Consider the following 16,957-nt stretch of genomic DNA (forward strand, 5'->3'; position numbering starts at 1 on the left):
ATGAAGAGATAGACAGAAAGTGTGGTGGGGGGGATAGAAATAAAATTCAAACAAAAAGGAAATAAGGTTCTAGGAAAGGCAAAAAGCTTTTCCTTATTAAAAAAAAAAAAAAAAAAAGAAAAAAGTGGATTTTGATCAAAAAGTAGTAATATAAACAAAAATTTAGCTTTCCTGAATTAAAAAAAAATTTTCTGAATCATGTAATGGATTTTGATCAAAATTGGAAGAAAGATTCTAAATATAAGATTTAATATCATATCTGGATTTTTATCTTTTTCAGGAGAAATAAAATGATACTAAACTGTTCTGTTTGAGGAATTCATTGTAGTCATTCTAGTTATATATAAAAAGTGAACCCTACAGAACCAAATGAACTTTGATGCCTACATTATTATTCTCTATCATTAAACTTATATACCACAAGTTAGTAATGTTACTCAATTGTAACCAACACACCAAGGTGGAAGTATGAATTCATCAATGATAAATGCAATCTTAAAGAATTCATACTGAAAAACAATTATTCTAGAAATAATTTAGTCAGTATCATTCATTTTCAGACATTAAAGTAGGTTTCATTTTCCCTTAGCCGCAACATACAGAAGAGTTGAGATAGAAATAGAAATTATTTTAATTTAAGAAGTGATACCAAATGTCATAAAATGGCTTCATATACAGAAGATAAAGCAGAGGGGGCTTTTTGTTAAGACAACACGATTCTAAGATTTGATTTTTTTTTTTTTTGCATTTTATTTTGAAGTCTGGCAGGTTACAATTGAACTTGTAAATTTCTGTTACAGTAGTGCACGGTAGTGGGAGGGGTGGAAAGTAAAAATTCAACGTGTGGATGTGATAATATTCAACAGAATTCCAGTTATCATCAAGTAAGGACATAATCCAGCTGACTAATTACTAAAGACAATTTTAAATCTGTAATGAAATACATATATTGCAGTTATCAATTTCAATAGGCAAATGACAAAACATTTTTTAAATAAAGAATGCATATCCTTTTTTTGTTTGTCAATATAGAAAAAAATAAAGAAAACAAGTTTAAAAGATTACATTTTAAATTAAAATTTGTAAAATTTTAATTTAATGTGATTTTGTTTTATTAAAAAAAAAAGACAAGTTAATTTTGAAATGTGAAATGGATGTTAATTTTTTTTTTTTTTCATAAGTTAAAAAAAAATAGATTTTGGTCTTGTCCAATATTCCTACATGCAAATTGAAACAAGAAAATTCTAAAAACATGAGATTTATATACAATAATGAAGTGGCTGATATAGAGACCAAATATGGTTGTTTGGGGAAGGAGGAGGTTAGAACTGGACGTAAGCAGGGGGGGGGGGATGAACCCAAAATGACAATCGAAGATATGGGAGATGTTAACTCTAAAAGGAAAACTATTGGACACAACTCAGAAACTTGTCATTCAAAGATTGTTCATTAACTTTTGAATTATTCCCCCTAACCTTTGGTAATTTCATTTTCCTTTAAAATACAGTGTTTCCAATCCGATAAAAATTCAAGGCTGGAAGTTGGAAGATTGGAGATGTTCAACAATTCAGGAAACCACTGCATTTGATAAAATAAACAGCAAGTACATAAAGATTTAACAGCGTAATTTGGAAACAAGAGAAAAATAAATTTTACTTTTTAAGATAGAATTTTTCAATTGCTTAGATAATTTCATTCAGATGAAATATGGGGAAGGGGAGGAGAACCAGCATTTTAGTTGACTGAACCAATTGATAAGAGACACTGATAAGTCAGAAAGACGGATCGAGAAGTAAAAATAAAATATAGAAATAAAAATTCAGTATAAAATAAAATTATCACCTACATTGTCTGTAGCAATGGTTTGATTTGAAATTAGTTGGTCATTCCAGAGTTTGTATTTGTATGCACTATACCCAATGAAGTTACAGAAAAATACAATTGGAAAATAGATTGTGAACAAAAAATAAAAATGTGTTTACAAATAGGTTTGATGACCAATTAGAATAGACAAATCAACACTTATTGATAACAAATTCTAAGTTTTCTTCCTCATCAACAAGAGTTGTTTAGAAAAAAATAAATAAAAATGAAGGAATAAAAATTATCTTCACAAATACAATTATCACTAAAAAAATGTGTTTTGTTTGACAAAATAATATTTTTTTTAGGTTATTTATATCCGAAAACAGAATGCCCATAGTAAATGATTTCTTAAAAAAATGAGGGAAAGGTTTATACATTTCTCACTGAATTTAATGTATACACAGATTTTATAGGATTTAAACTTAGTTTGACAATTTCAATCCACATGAGTATCCAGCACATTATCCATGTCACCCATAGTGAAATTTTATTGTACATTAAGTGAATAAGTGAATAAAACAAAAAAAGAATTTTTTTTTTTTTTTTTAAAAGTCTTATACTGAGATTTTACAGCTTGAAGGGGGGGAAAAAAGCGATTATTTGCTAGCAAGTGATTGAATTAAGAATATATATGATTATAGTTATCCATACTTAATTGAAAGGAGGGTCCATAATATAAGCTATGTATAATCTAATTCGAAACTGAAAAAAAAAAAAAAAGCAGGTCTCTAAAAAATGGTCGAGCCAGTGTAGAACATGAAAAATGTTTAAAATGTCAGAAAGGATTTGAGAAGAGAGTGAAGAAGCCTTAAAGAATGATTTTTCAAAAGTAGGAAGAACGAGGGGAAATCCTCCATTGCCACACCTCATGTAAAGCTTCATCCAAATACCCACTACTTCTTGTACCCCCACCCCGAATAAAGGCCAGGCAATATATGGACAAGGATTTTCTTCTCACACTTGATGACAATAAGCTCCAGGTTGACCATCGATGACAATAAGCTCTGGGTTGGCTATCAAATTATGTAGCATTCCGAAGATTCAACAGAACTATAAAAAAAAAAATTAAAAAAAAATTTGTTCAATATTCCAAGACAAACAAGAAAAAAGATTAAAATATGCAAAAAACATGCATGTTATGTACATATATAAATTTTCTTAAACTATTGATTTGTTACTTTTTATTACTAAAATAGGTATTAATATACACTTATACAGATGCTTTATTTACAGATTCAGGAGCAGAAGAGAGCATATTAGTTTATTTTTGTTTCACAACACCGTTTATATTGTGAGATTGATTTCAAAGTCAACATGATCATTAAAAAAGAATAAGATTTATTTCACTTCTATTTCATACAGCTGTTACAACAGCAATGGCGATAAAAGGATTGTGACCAGTGGAACAGTTTATATATACATACATACACATACATGATGATGATTGCAACGTCTTGTCAGATGAGTGCCACTCCTTCAGACATTTAAAGTCCATGAGCCCAAATACTTGAGGGAGTATCTATACAAAGATGATGTTACAGAGTCTTAGCTTTGTACGACAGCTAAGTCTCGCTCTCGGTTCAAAATGTTGAGATCCAGCAACATCAAGAGCAAGATAGCCAGCAACAAATTAAACTGCAGACCAGCTTAATCTCCCGCTTTATGGTTTTTGAAATCAGAGATTTGCTTCTCCTAGAAAGGTCGTCTTCACCACGGCTTACGGGAACCCTTTCCTCCCAACACATATATACATACACACAAATATACACAGTGCTAGTTGGCTGTTGACTCCGAAAAAGGGTTCATTCGCTCTTTGGAAGGTCTTATTTTTAATCTTTCAGGGAGACTAGCCACCCTCCTCACCAAACAAGTCTGGTGGGAGAACCAATTTAGTCACCGGTGACCCGACCATGAGGCAGGTAGTACTGGGTTACATGGTACCAGTAGCATATGACATCACCTGCCCATATATATGGTGACTGTCACTTCTTGACAGAAGACCATCTTTCCCTTGTTTTATTGTTGATTACTCATTAATTTTCATGCATTTTTGAAATATTTTTTTTAAATTGTATACACATATATACACTTATACACATATACATATATACATGTGGAGATGTGATCAAGATGCATCAATTCCTATTTTCGGTGGGAATGAAGATGGCTCTTCAGACCAGCCCCGCTCTTACAGTCTGTTGCAAAGGTCACACTTAAACTGTGATTGATGGATGCCAACAGGTGCTGCTCTACTGTGGACACTCATGACGCTTCAGGCCTCCACTCGATTTACAGACCACAGAGCAAACAGAATATCTGTGCCCTGTAATATTTTCCCCATCAAAGAAAGATTGATCTCCATGTGAACACTTGTGGCTTGCTAGGCCAGCTCCGGATAAAGTCATTTTACCGCATAATTCACAGATGTGGTTCTGCATGAAATCCTCCGACAGACCTGATATATCTGACAGATTCTTCTTCCAGATATCACGCTTCATTTTTGCATGCTCATATTTTTCCTTCTCAAAACTATCACAGCCATGATAGACCAAGGAGTGCCACTTTTTACAATCATTGGAAGCACTTTCCCAACTGAACACGTCAATACCAAGAGCTTTAAGATTATCTTTGATGTTATCCTTAAAGCGTTTCCTCGGTTTATGTTGTGGACGCTTTCCTTGTGTAATTTCACCATAGAACAGGCGCTTTGGCAATCTATCGTCGACCATCCTTGTCAGATGTCCAGCCCACCTCATCTGGTTGCGTATAATCAACTTCTCGATACAAGGTACATCAGCCCGCATGAGAACATCAATATCAGGTATAAAAGTGCTCCACCTGATACCCAGAATGTGTCTCAGGAATTTCTGGTGCACTCTCTCCATGACTTCTGTGTCTACCATAAGTTGTCCAGGCCTCAGAAACGTAAAGCAGGGATGGCAAAATACAAGATTGATAGACACTGATCTTTGTATGAATAGTTATACCCCTGTCAGACCATACTCGCTTCTCTAAGCCACCAAAAGCCTTAGTGGCACGCTGTATCCTATAGTTGACCTCAGCATCCAGGGTTCCATCTCTGGCGAGAGTACTACCCAAATACACAAATGTGTCAACCACGGCAAGTCTCTGGTTGTTGACGAAAATATTTGGTTCCACATACAAACTACTAGGTGGAGGTGTGAACATGACCTTAGTCTTCTTAAGACCAAAAGACGCACAGGCCCCCAAAAACAGATCCATGATACCCTGCATATCCCTCTAACCATGGGCCACGAGATCGGCGTCATCCGCATAAAGCAATTCACGAACCAGGTGCTGAAAGGTCCTTGTAGAAGCATGAAAACAACGAAGATCAAAAACCCTACCTGTGGTTCTGGAACGCAAATAAACACTTAGAGAACATTCCCTAAAGGCATACGATAACATAGTTGCAAAATAAATTGAAAACAGTCTAGGTGCTAGGATATCACCCTGCTTCACACCATTGTCAACCGAAATGGGTTCCAATAGGCATCCGTTGAAGTTCAGGTGAGCCTTCATATTAGTGTGGAGCTCCCTGAGTAATCGTAGAAATTGAGGTGGGCATCCCAACTTCCCCAGAATTATCCATAGGGCACTTCTGTTCACCGTATCAAATGCCTTGGTCAAATCAACAAAAATCTGACAAAGCGGAACACGGTGTTCTGTACATTTCTCCTGCAACTGCCGAGCAGAGAAGATCATGTCCGTGGTTCCTCTGCCCGGATGAAAGCCACTTTGGCTTTCTGGAATGATGGATGAACAAATATACTTTAACAATCTATTGAGTAGAACTCTGGAAAATACTTTGTCAACTGCTTCCATCAAACTTATCCCACGATAATTTCCGCAGTCGATCCTGGGCCCCTTTCCCTTGTACAGTGATATAAGAATTGCATCAACCCAATCCTGACGGACGGGAACACCCCTCCAAACATCAGTGATAAGATGAAGAATTTCATGAACAAGTTTATCACCCCCATGCAAGAGGACTTCCACAGGAATACCATCAAGCCCTGGAGCCCTCCCAACGTTCACTTCCTTGATTGCATCTCTAATTTCATTTTCAGATGGGAACACAGACATTTTATGGATAAGTTTCTGTTGCGATAAAAATTCATTAAGGACGTCCTCATCAACATTAGAGGGGTTGTCAGAGATCAGAATAACGCTTGGTCCAACAAAGGAGAATCTTGTTAGGATCCTTTATAAGGGCGATTCCATCACTTGAGAGTAGGGGAGATGTAGATAGTGTTTGAGGACCAAAAGCTTTTTTAAGCAAATGGTACATGTGTTTGAAGTCTTTACAATCAAAAGGCAGGTAGTACTGGGTTACATGGTACCAGTAGCATATGACATGACATGACATGACCTGCCCACATATATATATATACACACACACACACACACATATATATGCATGATGGCAGCAAATTCGTTTTTGAGCATTGGCATTACTTGATATAGCACAAAAAAAAAAAGGTATACAGAAACACGAAAACACTCAGTGATGGGCCGTACGAAGGTGGCTTTTAAGCCCTGCCAAACTCTGGCATTGTACAGACATGTGCGCCACTAGCAGCACGTTCTTGATATTCTCTTTTATGTATGATCAAATGCCATTACAAACCACCTGCTGTTTTACACGTCCGCCCACAGGTGACACAGGTTAGCTCTGGCAACTCAAGACTGCTTTGTGGCCCACTGCACCGATGAGTATTCTGGTGGCTCATCAGCCCAGCTCTGCTCAGACATAATCTTCTGCATAGCTCACACTCCAGACCAATTTGACACCCCCTCCCATCCACGGCTCCTTTCACCCTCCCTTTCCGGATATCGTGCTTCAGCCACTCATACTTGCAGATCGAACCCAGTATGAGTGGCTGAAGCGCGATATCCAGAAAGGGAGGGTGAAAGGAGCCATGCATACATATATAACCACATTGATGAGTCTTAGTTAAGACCAAACATACATGTGGAGATTAAAACATTTATGATAATTATATATAAATCATAAAATTTTTCAGGGGCATCAGAGGATTTTCAGTGATGTCCTCACTACTGATTTCAAATTCAACATCATATCCACTCAAACAGCAACTGCTATCTAACTCCAAACATTTCAGACTGCCCCCTTGAAAGTTTTGTGCTATGCATGACATTGCAAAACTTAGTTTGAAACATACATCTAAAATATATGCAATTAATTTAACACCATAAAGTAATAAACTTTTTTTTTTTTTTAAGTTGTAAACATTTTCAATATCATGTTAATTATTGTACTAATTTCTCAACAAAATAGAAACACACAGAAAAGTTGAGTATTTTAAAAAAAAAAAAAACAGTCATACACAAGAAAAGACTACTTAATATAAATTATAAAAAAAGGCAAAACAGAGGCTTAGCAGGCAAAAATCAAAGAGTAATATTTATATACATTAAGATAGCAACCATTATCTTACTATGAATATGAGATCTTTTGAAAATGATTCTTCAAAAGAAGTTTAATTTGTCAAAATAATTGCTCGTTTTATATGTAATACTTTATGTATCCCAACTACATGACGCATGTCAAGTTGTGTAATCTGCATCAACACATGAAATACAAACAAATCACTTACTTTCCACCTGTGTCCACATTCATTGCACAATACAAAAGTGGTCATCGGTTCATCAGCACTTCTCGTTTGTACCTATAAAAATAAAAAAAGAAATTTTTAAAATAAGAATGAAACAGCAGAGAATAGACAATTCACAACAGTAAAAATAAAGAAAAAAACATGCCAAAACAAGCAAGCAGCATTAGTATTTATTTTTACATCAAACATAAAATACTTGGACAACTCATAAGCAAGGTTTTGATTTTCAATAAAATCTGAAAGTCTCGTAAAAAACAAAACACATCCAATTTATATTATAACTAAAAAGAATGTATAGTTTATTTTTTTTGCACTGCGATAATTTTGTCACATTGAAAGAATTAAATTTCTTCTCTGGTGCAAGACAGCATTTCGAAAACATCCAATGTACAGTTTTGTGCCAATAAAAATAAACTTTTGAAATATGATAGAGAATATATAGGTTTATTTTCCTAATATCAAGTTTGAATAGAGTATTTTTTGAGACTTGTTCTCATCTTGGAGGTTATTTTCACAATGCAAAAACTCGTGACAACAGATAAAAAAGCTAAATATAATCTGTTCTAAGTAACAATCTCCTGGTGGTTGTAGGGTCAATCCTCAATTGGGTGATACTAAGAATGCAATTACAAATTACTTAAAACTTCTACCTAGTGATGGCTGATAGAATAGCAGCAAGCTATAACAGACATAATTATGTTCATTTTTTTGTTTTATGTTTACTCAGCATTGCCTAAGGACAAATAAAGACACTTCTGCACTCCAGATCCGTTTTATTAACATTTTTATTTCATTTCTATCATTTTTTTATTGGCTATCATTATTTACCTCGATTTCTTGAAGGGAAATAGAATTTTGCTGCGACCACCAGAATTAATTTGGCCTTTGGCGACCCCAAATCAATGAATATTTTAGTAATTTGTTCACCATAAACTTGTGGAGATCATATTAAATCAGAATAGGTTTGTAAGTGTATCTTTATTTGGTTAAAACTTTCACACAGGCAAAAAAGAAAGTTTTACTTTAGAAACAATTTGTTGGATCAACATTGCTATATTAGACATCACTATATAAATTTGGTGCCCTTAACCAAAATTAGATAATTTAAAACTATTTGTAATTTATGAAAGATGTATTAGATTTTAATAAATTGTACAACTATTTTATTAAAAATCTCAAAAACTTTACAGTAGTCACACAATTAATAGATAAAATACCTACTCTTAGACATGTCCAATTTTCAATCAAAAGATTTCAAAATAGATTTCATAACATTCTTTCTCTTATTTACATCATTTAATTTCCCCTTCTTCCCATCACATACAAATGAAGTATACACTGTATGACAAGATAACAATCATCCGTTTTTGTAGAATAAGATTATAGTTAGATTTCTTCTAAAGTTGATAAGTTTTTGTTAGTGTGAAGTAATAAATATAAAAACAGTAGAACAAAATACAAACTTGCCAAATGTCTGCATATATATATATATAGATATATATATAGATAGATAGGGGAGGAAATTTTTTCCCATAAATTTACTTACCTGGTTGTATGTGCAGTTACTTTTCTTACATTTACCACATTTGAGTAAATCTGTGACACATCCTCCTGTTTGAGCCATTTGATGTTCATTGATAGCCTCTTTGGTTAATTTGTTACGCAATGATTTCATATCATCACTTGCCATTTCCTAAGACAAAAGGAAACATTTATTCTTTATATTAATTTAAACAGTACAAACACAGCAATCCCATTAACACATTAGTCAAAAACAATAATACATGTACCCACAATGTTAACTTTAAAAACTGCATGCTCCTTAAGACAATCGGTTTAGGATTCTAAAGCTTTTTCTAGGTTTAATCCATTGTTATTACGTCATATTTAATATTACAACTCCATATTTTATATTGAAATATTAAATATATGTAGGTAAAATAAAATGTAATTTAATCCTAAAAAGACAGAATTTACTTATTTAGGAGTTAAGAGGTAGAGTTATTTTAATTCCTGAAAACTTAAACTGACAGGAAGCTAACATTCATTATCTTATACATAAAGTACAGCAAAATATTTTTTACAAAGAAAAATATTTACATATTTTACATCATTTTTTGTATTTTCTTTCCTTTTCAAAATGTTCATATTTAAACACATATTTTCTTTTTCAGTGGTCAAATTTACAGAAAAAGAGCGGTTAGTTTTTTCTTGTACAAGAAGTCTTTATTGAAAATATCATAAAAATGGATAAAATTACGCACACCATATAACTTTGTAAGCACCGCTTCTTCATTTTATAATATTTCACAAATTTCTGGATATTGTAAAAGAACTAATATCATCTAACAGATTTACTGATAGGATGCATAGTAACAATACGGACTGTCCAGATTAACAGTTTTTGGAGATAAACGTGGTTAATTTTCTATAAGGGAAACCCATCTCTTAAAAAAATAAAATAAATTACATAGCAAATAAAATTCTTTACCAATGTATAAAACACTGGTTTATTATAAAACAAGAAATATTGGATTAACTTCTTTTGACAAACTACATTCTAGAATTCCTTCACTATTTGAAAAAAAAAATCCCTCATCACAAAGTATACCATTTCATAATATAAATAGATAAGATTCTACCAGAGGATAAAGTTCATTTTTTTTCAATTGGCTCATAATTCTACTTGTTCATCTATTATTATATTAAAGTTGAGTTAATCAACATTTGTTTTCCAAAGGATTTTTTAAAATATATTTTAAAATCATACAAAATACACATTATAATATTCTTTAGTTTTGAAATTAACTTATGTTGGAATAAAAACATCTTTTTTTCAAACATATTGATTAACTACTTTACAATTAACTATCCAAGTCATCCATTTCTTACTAAGTTTATATTATTCATACAACATTGTTTGACACTTCCTGCTCTTATTTTCTACACTCTCATTTCAATTCCTGTATTAACAATGCATTTTATACACAAAGAATTTGATCACAATTATAAATACATAGAAGAAAAAGTAATAGCAAATATAAAGACTAATTTCAATTGCCCTTATTTAAACATTTAAAAAAAGTTTTTCTTATTTAAATCGTATTGCAAACTCAGTTCCTCCAATTCAAAATAAAAAATTACATTACAGAAAAATGCACTAATCAATTTTGATTGATAAAAAAAAAAAAATTAGAACTGCAGTACAAAACCCTAAATAAATGAACTAAGGGGGAAAAGGAACCACCAACCTCAGCTGTCATACTGGCCAGTCGACTCGGATCTATGATACCGCGCAAGACATTTTCACGCAGCTGTGGATTCTTTGGGTCTTTCAAGTTAGCAACTCTACTTCGCACACGGTTTTTGTATTTCATGTCTGTATTTTTGAATTCTTGATATATAGGTAAGGTCAGTTAAGGAAACAAAATCAATACAGGACAAGTAAAATGCAAGCATGCTATTATGTTGTTCACAAAATGCTGAATGATTTTTCAACACAAAGCAATTTTGTTACAGTTACTTTGAGTTATTATTTCGAATATTTTATACAAAAAAAGTGGTTCATCATTGATGTGTACTCATTAATAAATTTCTCATAATTTCATTTGGTATACAACTTTGAAATTTGCTCTTAATAACAAAAATGAAAAAAGAAATAGGTTTACTTTTCTTGCATTAATTTAAATTTTCTCTTAATTGCTTTTGAAACACTCAATATCAACAGAGAAAGGTTCACAGGTGATCAGACAGTAAGGAAAGGATTTTTAAAATCGCAATGATAATGAGCCCTGAAAATGAAGATAGAAGACAGCCATATACTGAACTTTTGAAAACTTGTTGAACAAACCCATGTCAAATGTCCACTGCACTTTATGTCAGTATTGTTACTCCTTGAGCTAGATCTACCCAGATCTGGTGGTTTTGGTAGTTGAGACAAGATTTAGTTATCAACTAGGTCACAGATAAAAAGCGAGATGTATGGAGATTAAAAAATTGTTTTAATGCATGGTTATAATATATACATAAAAACAATATTTTCAAAAGTTTTTAATGGAGACAATCAAGATATGTTGTGTTCTTTATATTTAATAGTATATCTTTTTCTGGTCCCTCTCATGACCATGGAAAAATGTTGGGTCTGCTACATCAAGCAGATTTGTCGAATTCTACAAGAGCGAAACATTCAATAAATACCAATAAATACACAGTTAGGATCCCAGAAAAAAAAACAAAAAAACACAAAACTAATAAAACATTTTTATACAAACTAATTTTCTAGATTTAATTCTTGTTCTTTTTATTAAAAGGTACAGAAATATTTGCCCAATTTATCTTTTTTTTTTTTAACCACATATTAACTCTCCTTTAAATCATTTAATGCGGAAACATTACCTATTGTCATAGAATTAATTGAATATGAATAACTATTTTAGTGATAATTGATGAGGAATCAGAGGTTTGCTCTTTTCAAAAAACTAAAAATTACTGCATGGTAAAGCAACAAATTTGAGCAGATTTGTATACAGAATAGCTGATTCCATAGTTTATGAAGGTACTGAATGATAGATAAGTGGTCAGCAGTGACAACTGTTGTTTGGATGGTCAAATTTCTAACCACAGCATGCAGCACTTGCTTTTCTAGTCATATGGAAGAACCGTAATACAGTGAGACAATGTAGATTACTAATATAATACATGTAATAGACTAATATTTTAAATATATATCTATGTAGATAATGATATATACTAATTAGACAAAAAGAAAGAAAAAAGAATTATGATATAGTTTCAATTCCAGATAGAGATCTGAAGAAAATCTTAAAACAAAAGGATATCATCTTCAATTTCACCACACAATTCTTCAGGAAGACCAGCCCCATCTGGTGGATCTATATATAAAAAAAAAAAAAAAAAAAAAAAAAAAAAAAAAAAAAAAAAAAAAAAAAAAAATTAGTATTTAACAGTTAAATCAAGGGAGATGACACTTTTCTCCAATTTTTTAGTTATAAATCAGGAATCACGAATTCAAGCTAATTTCCTGTCAGGGAAGCAAAAATAAGTCATTCGCCACACAACTGAGATTGTCGATTGAGATTTAAAATTTAGAGTTGATATACAGTGATAGACAGACATGCTTAAAATCTAAGTAGGAACCCTAAGATGCAGTAAAGTAGACGAGAACTTGTGAAAAAAAAAAACATTTGAAAGAATAATCGTTTGTTTGGCGATTTTTGTTAATCAATATCATAGAAATTGAGGTCTGTTCAAATAAAAGTTCTAAAAACATTTCTTGCAAAAATTCTCAAGTAGAATAATAATTTGAATAATTACATGAATTAACAAAAAACTTATGAATTTCAATATTTATAATAAAACAATTAGAATAAATTAATGTCTAATTTAGTAAACTCAAAAGTAAAAGTTTAACGTGGTTTGTTTTTAATTTTTTATTTAAAATATTTTAATTATTGTATCCTTCTCCCAACCGTGATACATAAAATAAAAAAATTACAAGTCAGGATTTTTTAAATTGTAGTTGTACAAAACAAAGGACCGCTCAAGCAATATAAATTATGATATACGTTAGTAATTTTTATGTAGCAATTCCTTAAGGTGATATTTTTTGTGGATTCATGTGAAAAACTAAAGTCTCTTAACAGATTGCAGTCTGAAAACTGCAGAGACTCCAGACAAAGTACTTTTTACCATCACAAAAAACACCTACTCCAGTGTTTAATTCAACAAATAGAATGTTAATATCTGCTAGATACCAAATCCCTATGAGATAGAATAGATAAATAAAACGGTTTTCTAGACATTGTGGAGCCAACGAAAAGAGGCATGTTCATTGATGAGATCAAGAGAAAAAAAAAATGGTTGAAGAAAAAACATTTTATTGTTTGTCTAACATAATGCATGTGAAGGATTCTATAAAATGTAAAATTTATCTACAAGCCAAAATTTGAATGAAATAAAAAAAAAAATTTTTTAATTACATCTTCCACCTTAACTTGGGGTAAGCTAGTATTAGGGATTGTAGCGTGGGAATAATATTTCAGTCCTCTGCACACACACAAGAGAATAAAGCCAAAAATGTTCATCTAACATTGCAATATACCCATTTAAAAAGCAATCAAGATGTAGTCATTCCCATCACCACCTACGCTTATCCTTTAATTTGTAACTACACTTCAAGAATCCACAACAGTCATACAGAGTCCAATTTGCGTTTATATACATACTAGCAAGCATATCTGATATTGAAACGAAGAGCAGCACAGTCAATAAGAATTAAAGAGTATCTTATGAAATAAACAATACTTGCTATACTTGCTCCTATCAGAAAAAAGTGATTATAGCTTGTTACACTCTTTACTATGATCCAAATTTCATAATGAATCTTTCCAGTTGTTCATTTAACTCCTCCACTTTTGTTAAAAATAAACAACAATCTATGTCTACAATTTAATAATTTTTTTTTCTTCAATTTTTGCACTAGTAATAGTAGGGTTTGATCCCATCCACCAAACTACTGACAACACAAGGAGATTTCATGCCAAATTTGCAACAATTCTGTCAAGTATATTCATTTAAAAAAAATGAAAAGAAAAAAAGAATGACAGAACATAAGTGTTTAAATAGGAGAAAAGGTGCTGTTTAAGCCCTGTTACATAAACTGTGACTGAAACATGCTGAGTAATCTGCTGGCTACAAAGATGAACACCAAAACCATTACAATAATTCTTAAATAGATTATATGGCTAACAACAGGCAACACACATGCACATTTAAGAGCCATATGGTGAAATAGGCTGAATGACTACATTGTCTCCCCACTTCTACATAATAAAGATTACTAGCATCCATTTAGTTATAATGTATAGCACCTCATAAAATGATGCCCTCCAAGTAGTTGATATAGTATAGGGATAAGAAAAACTGCTGTCAAGGCAATTGGATTTCGAATCTTAGCTAATCACACTGAAGAGTCATAATATAACAAAAAAGCTGTTTATATATATATATATATATATATATATATATATACACACATACACTTCAAAAGTTGATTTTTTTCCCCCCGCATAGAAAAAAAGCATTATAGCACTAACAGATGCCACATATAAATTTAATATAGTCACAGTATCAGCCAATATCTGCTGCATGTTTTCCAGATATCAGTTGATTTTATTCAATATCGTAAATTCCTATAATAGTGCCAGTGAGAATCACTCTCCCAAATAAGTTATATTCACAGGTGGCAGCAGTGCAATACTATGGGTGCCCCCCCCCCCAAGTGCTAGGAAGTAGGACAGAAAAGATATATAATAAAAGAAAAGGAAGTAGGTTAACGAGTAACAAAAGAATAGAAAATAGAGTTTATGAGTAGACAATGGTTACGAACAATGGTTCGCAAATGAAGGCTAAAGTGCTACTGTTAAGCAAGCACAGCAATTATTTTAGGACAAAGGAATGAACAGGGGATCGGTCAATATATTTTCAGGAATCTACGGACAAATTTAGTTTTAATTGACCTTTGACGTCTAAACATTTCTGTTTACTAGTGTTACAAATATGTGGAAAAAATATATAATTTGAGACAATAATTACTTTAATATTATAAAAAAAGAGAGAGAGAGAGAGAGAGAGAAGATATGAAACTAGAGAGAGGGAAAGCCGCAGGCATCCGCCTCGCATATTATTGAGCGAGTGACGCGAGAGAGAGGCAGGTACATACAGTGAGAGAGGAGACGCCAAAGAGAGAGAGAAAGGTATACCATTAGAGAGAGGGAAAGGAGCGGCGCAGGGTGGCGAGTCAGTGACGACGTAGCAGTCAAAGAGGTAGGTTAAGCGACAGTGTTTGCGATGGTGCCAACGTTTTGTGATGTTAACGACAGCGAAGAAATGAACGAGATATTTTGACGACAGAGAAAACGAAAAAAGGCGATAATTAGGAAGGATAATGTATTCAATATAGACGAAGGAATGAAATTGTTTAAAAAGAAAGGAATGCGATAGAAATATTTAAAACCCGACGCTGAGTGAGTCTATTGTTTATTTTTCTCTATATATCTCTCTCTCATATATGAAAATAATAACGAAAACAAAAACACAAAAAGGCTGTCCTTCCATTTTGGAGTTACAAACAGACGACAGGATATGAACTGTTTTTTTTTCTTTTGCGCGGAAATTCTTTCTCGAATCTATTCCAAGTTTGTTTGTTCATCTAGTTACACATTCTCTTTTGTTTTCGTTACAATATATTTTTATATATGTAAATAAAATTGTGTTAATTTTTCCATTGGCCTCAGTATTATTACTTGGATGTGTTTATCCCTGTCTTGTTTTTATAAATGTCTTTCGAGAAAATGGATATATCCCTCCCGTATTTAAAAACCCGGGAAAACTAATTTCTTTTAAATAATTTTTTTTTATATTTTGTGTTACGACTTTTACCCCTAGACATTCCGGGTCGTAACACTAGTGAAATCGAAAAGTTACTAACCAAACCCATGAAATGTTATGACTCAAACAATTCCAGGTGAAGTTTTGTTTTATTTTTAATTCTCTAAAAACAATACAGACGAAATTTATGGGAGGAAATTCAGAAATTCCAAGAACAATTACATTCAGTGGTATTGTTACTTTGGAAATATCACTCAGAATGCAAGTTTGAAATCTCATCAGTTTCAACATTAGTTACTAAACTTGAAACGACCTCATAAAAACATTACATTCACTTCAATTGTTATTTGGCAAGCTTTGAAAGGTATCATTTACAAATATCCAGCAAAGTTATTGACAAAATGTAATCAAATTTTATGAAGAAGTGACGAGAAGGCTTGGAGTATCCATATTATTTTAGAATATGTTGAAATTCCAATGCCAACAACTCCATTTGACTAACAACATTTATGGACCATGCTATTTTAATATTAACAGCTAAAAATCATAAAATTTGATTTTCTTAATTAAAAAAATTAATTAATCAATTTATGTGATGTTTGGAATATGACATCTTCGTTCTGTGACAAATATGTACATCAAATAATTTTCATTCTTTTCTTTTTTAAATAAATAATTAAATACGCACTGAATTTTATGCTGAAAATTTGAAGGTATAAAAATTTGAATTTCTTCAGATGTTTTTTAAACAGCCTTAGTTAATAAAAAAAGTATATTGTTCTGTTAAACCTTTTGTGTAAATAATTTGACTTTGCTTATTCTATTAAAAAAGAAAAAAAAAATACAAAGGTTGAAAAAACATTTTTCACTGGGTAATGAGCTTTGGAAGATTGTCAGTGAAAAACACAATCAAAAGAGAAGAGTTATTATTTCCAGTCGCCACTTGGAGAGGAAAAAAAAAAAAAAAAAAATCACTCGCAAATACAACGGTTTCACTCGCAATGTAACACCCTGATTTTAGG

General features: G+C 32.0%; 1 protein-coding gene across 1 annotated transcript in view; it reads right to left on the reverse strand.

Moving 5' to 3' along the window:
• Nucleotides 1-1,052: 1,052 nt before the first annotated feature.
• Nucleotides 1,053-16,957, reverse strand: part of LOC145279900 (transcription elongation factor S-II-like) — a 64,306-nt gene continuing 48,401 nt past the window's right edge. The window contains exons 5-9 of the mRNA XM_080131432.1: nt 12,365-12,418; nt 10,778-10,932; nt 9,073-9,219; nt 7,509-7,580; nt 1,053-2,916 (exon numbers count right to left, since the gene is read on the reverse strand). Coding sequence (XP_079987558.1) covers nt 2,908-2,916; nt 7,509-7,580; nt 9,073-9,219; nt 10,778-10,932; nt 12,365-12,418 — 437 coding nt within the window. The 3' untranslated portion in view covers nt 1,053-2,907. The remainder of the gene's footprint in view (nt 2,917-7,508; nt 7,581-9,072; nt 9,220-10,777; nt 10,933-12,364; nt 12,419-16,957) is intronic.

Source organism: Euprymna scolopes, chromosome 7 (assembly GCF_053919585.1).
Source record: "Euprymna scolopes isolate OS-2025 chromosome 7, ASM5391958v1, whole genome shotgun sequence".
Taxonomy (NCBI): Eukaryota; Metazoa; Mollusca; class Cephalopoda; order Sepiida; family Sepiolidae; genus Euprymna; species Euprymna scolopes.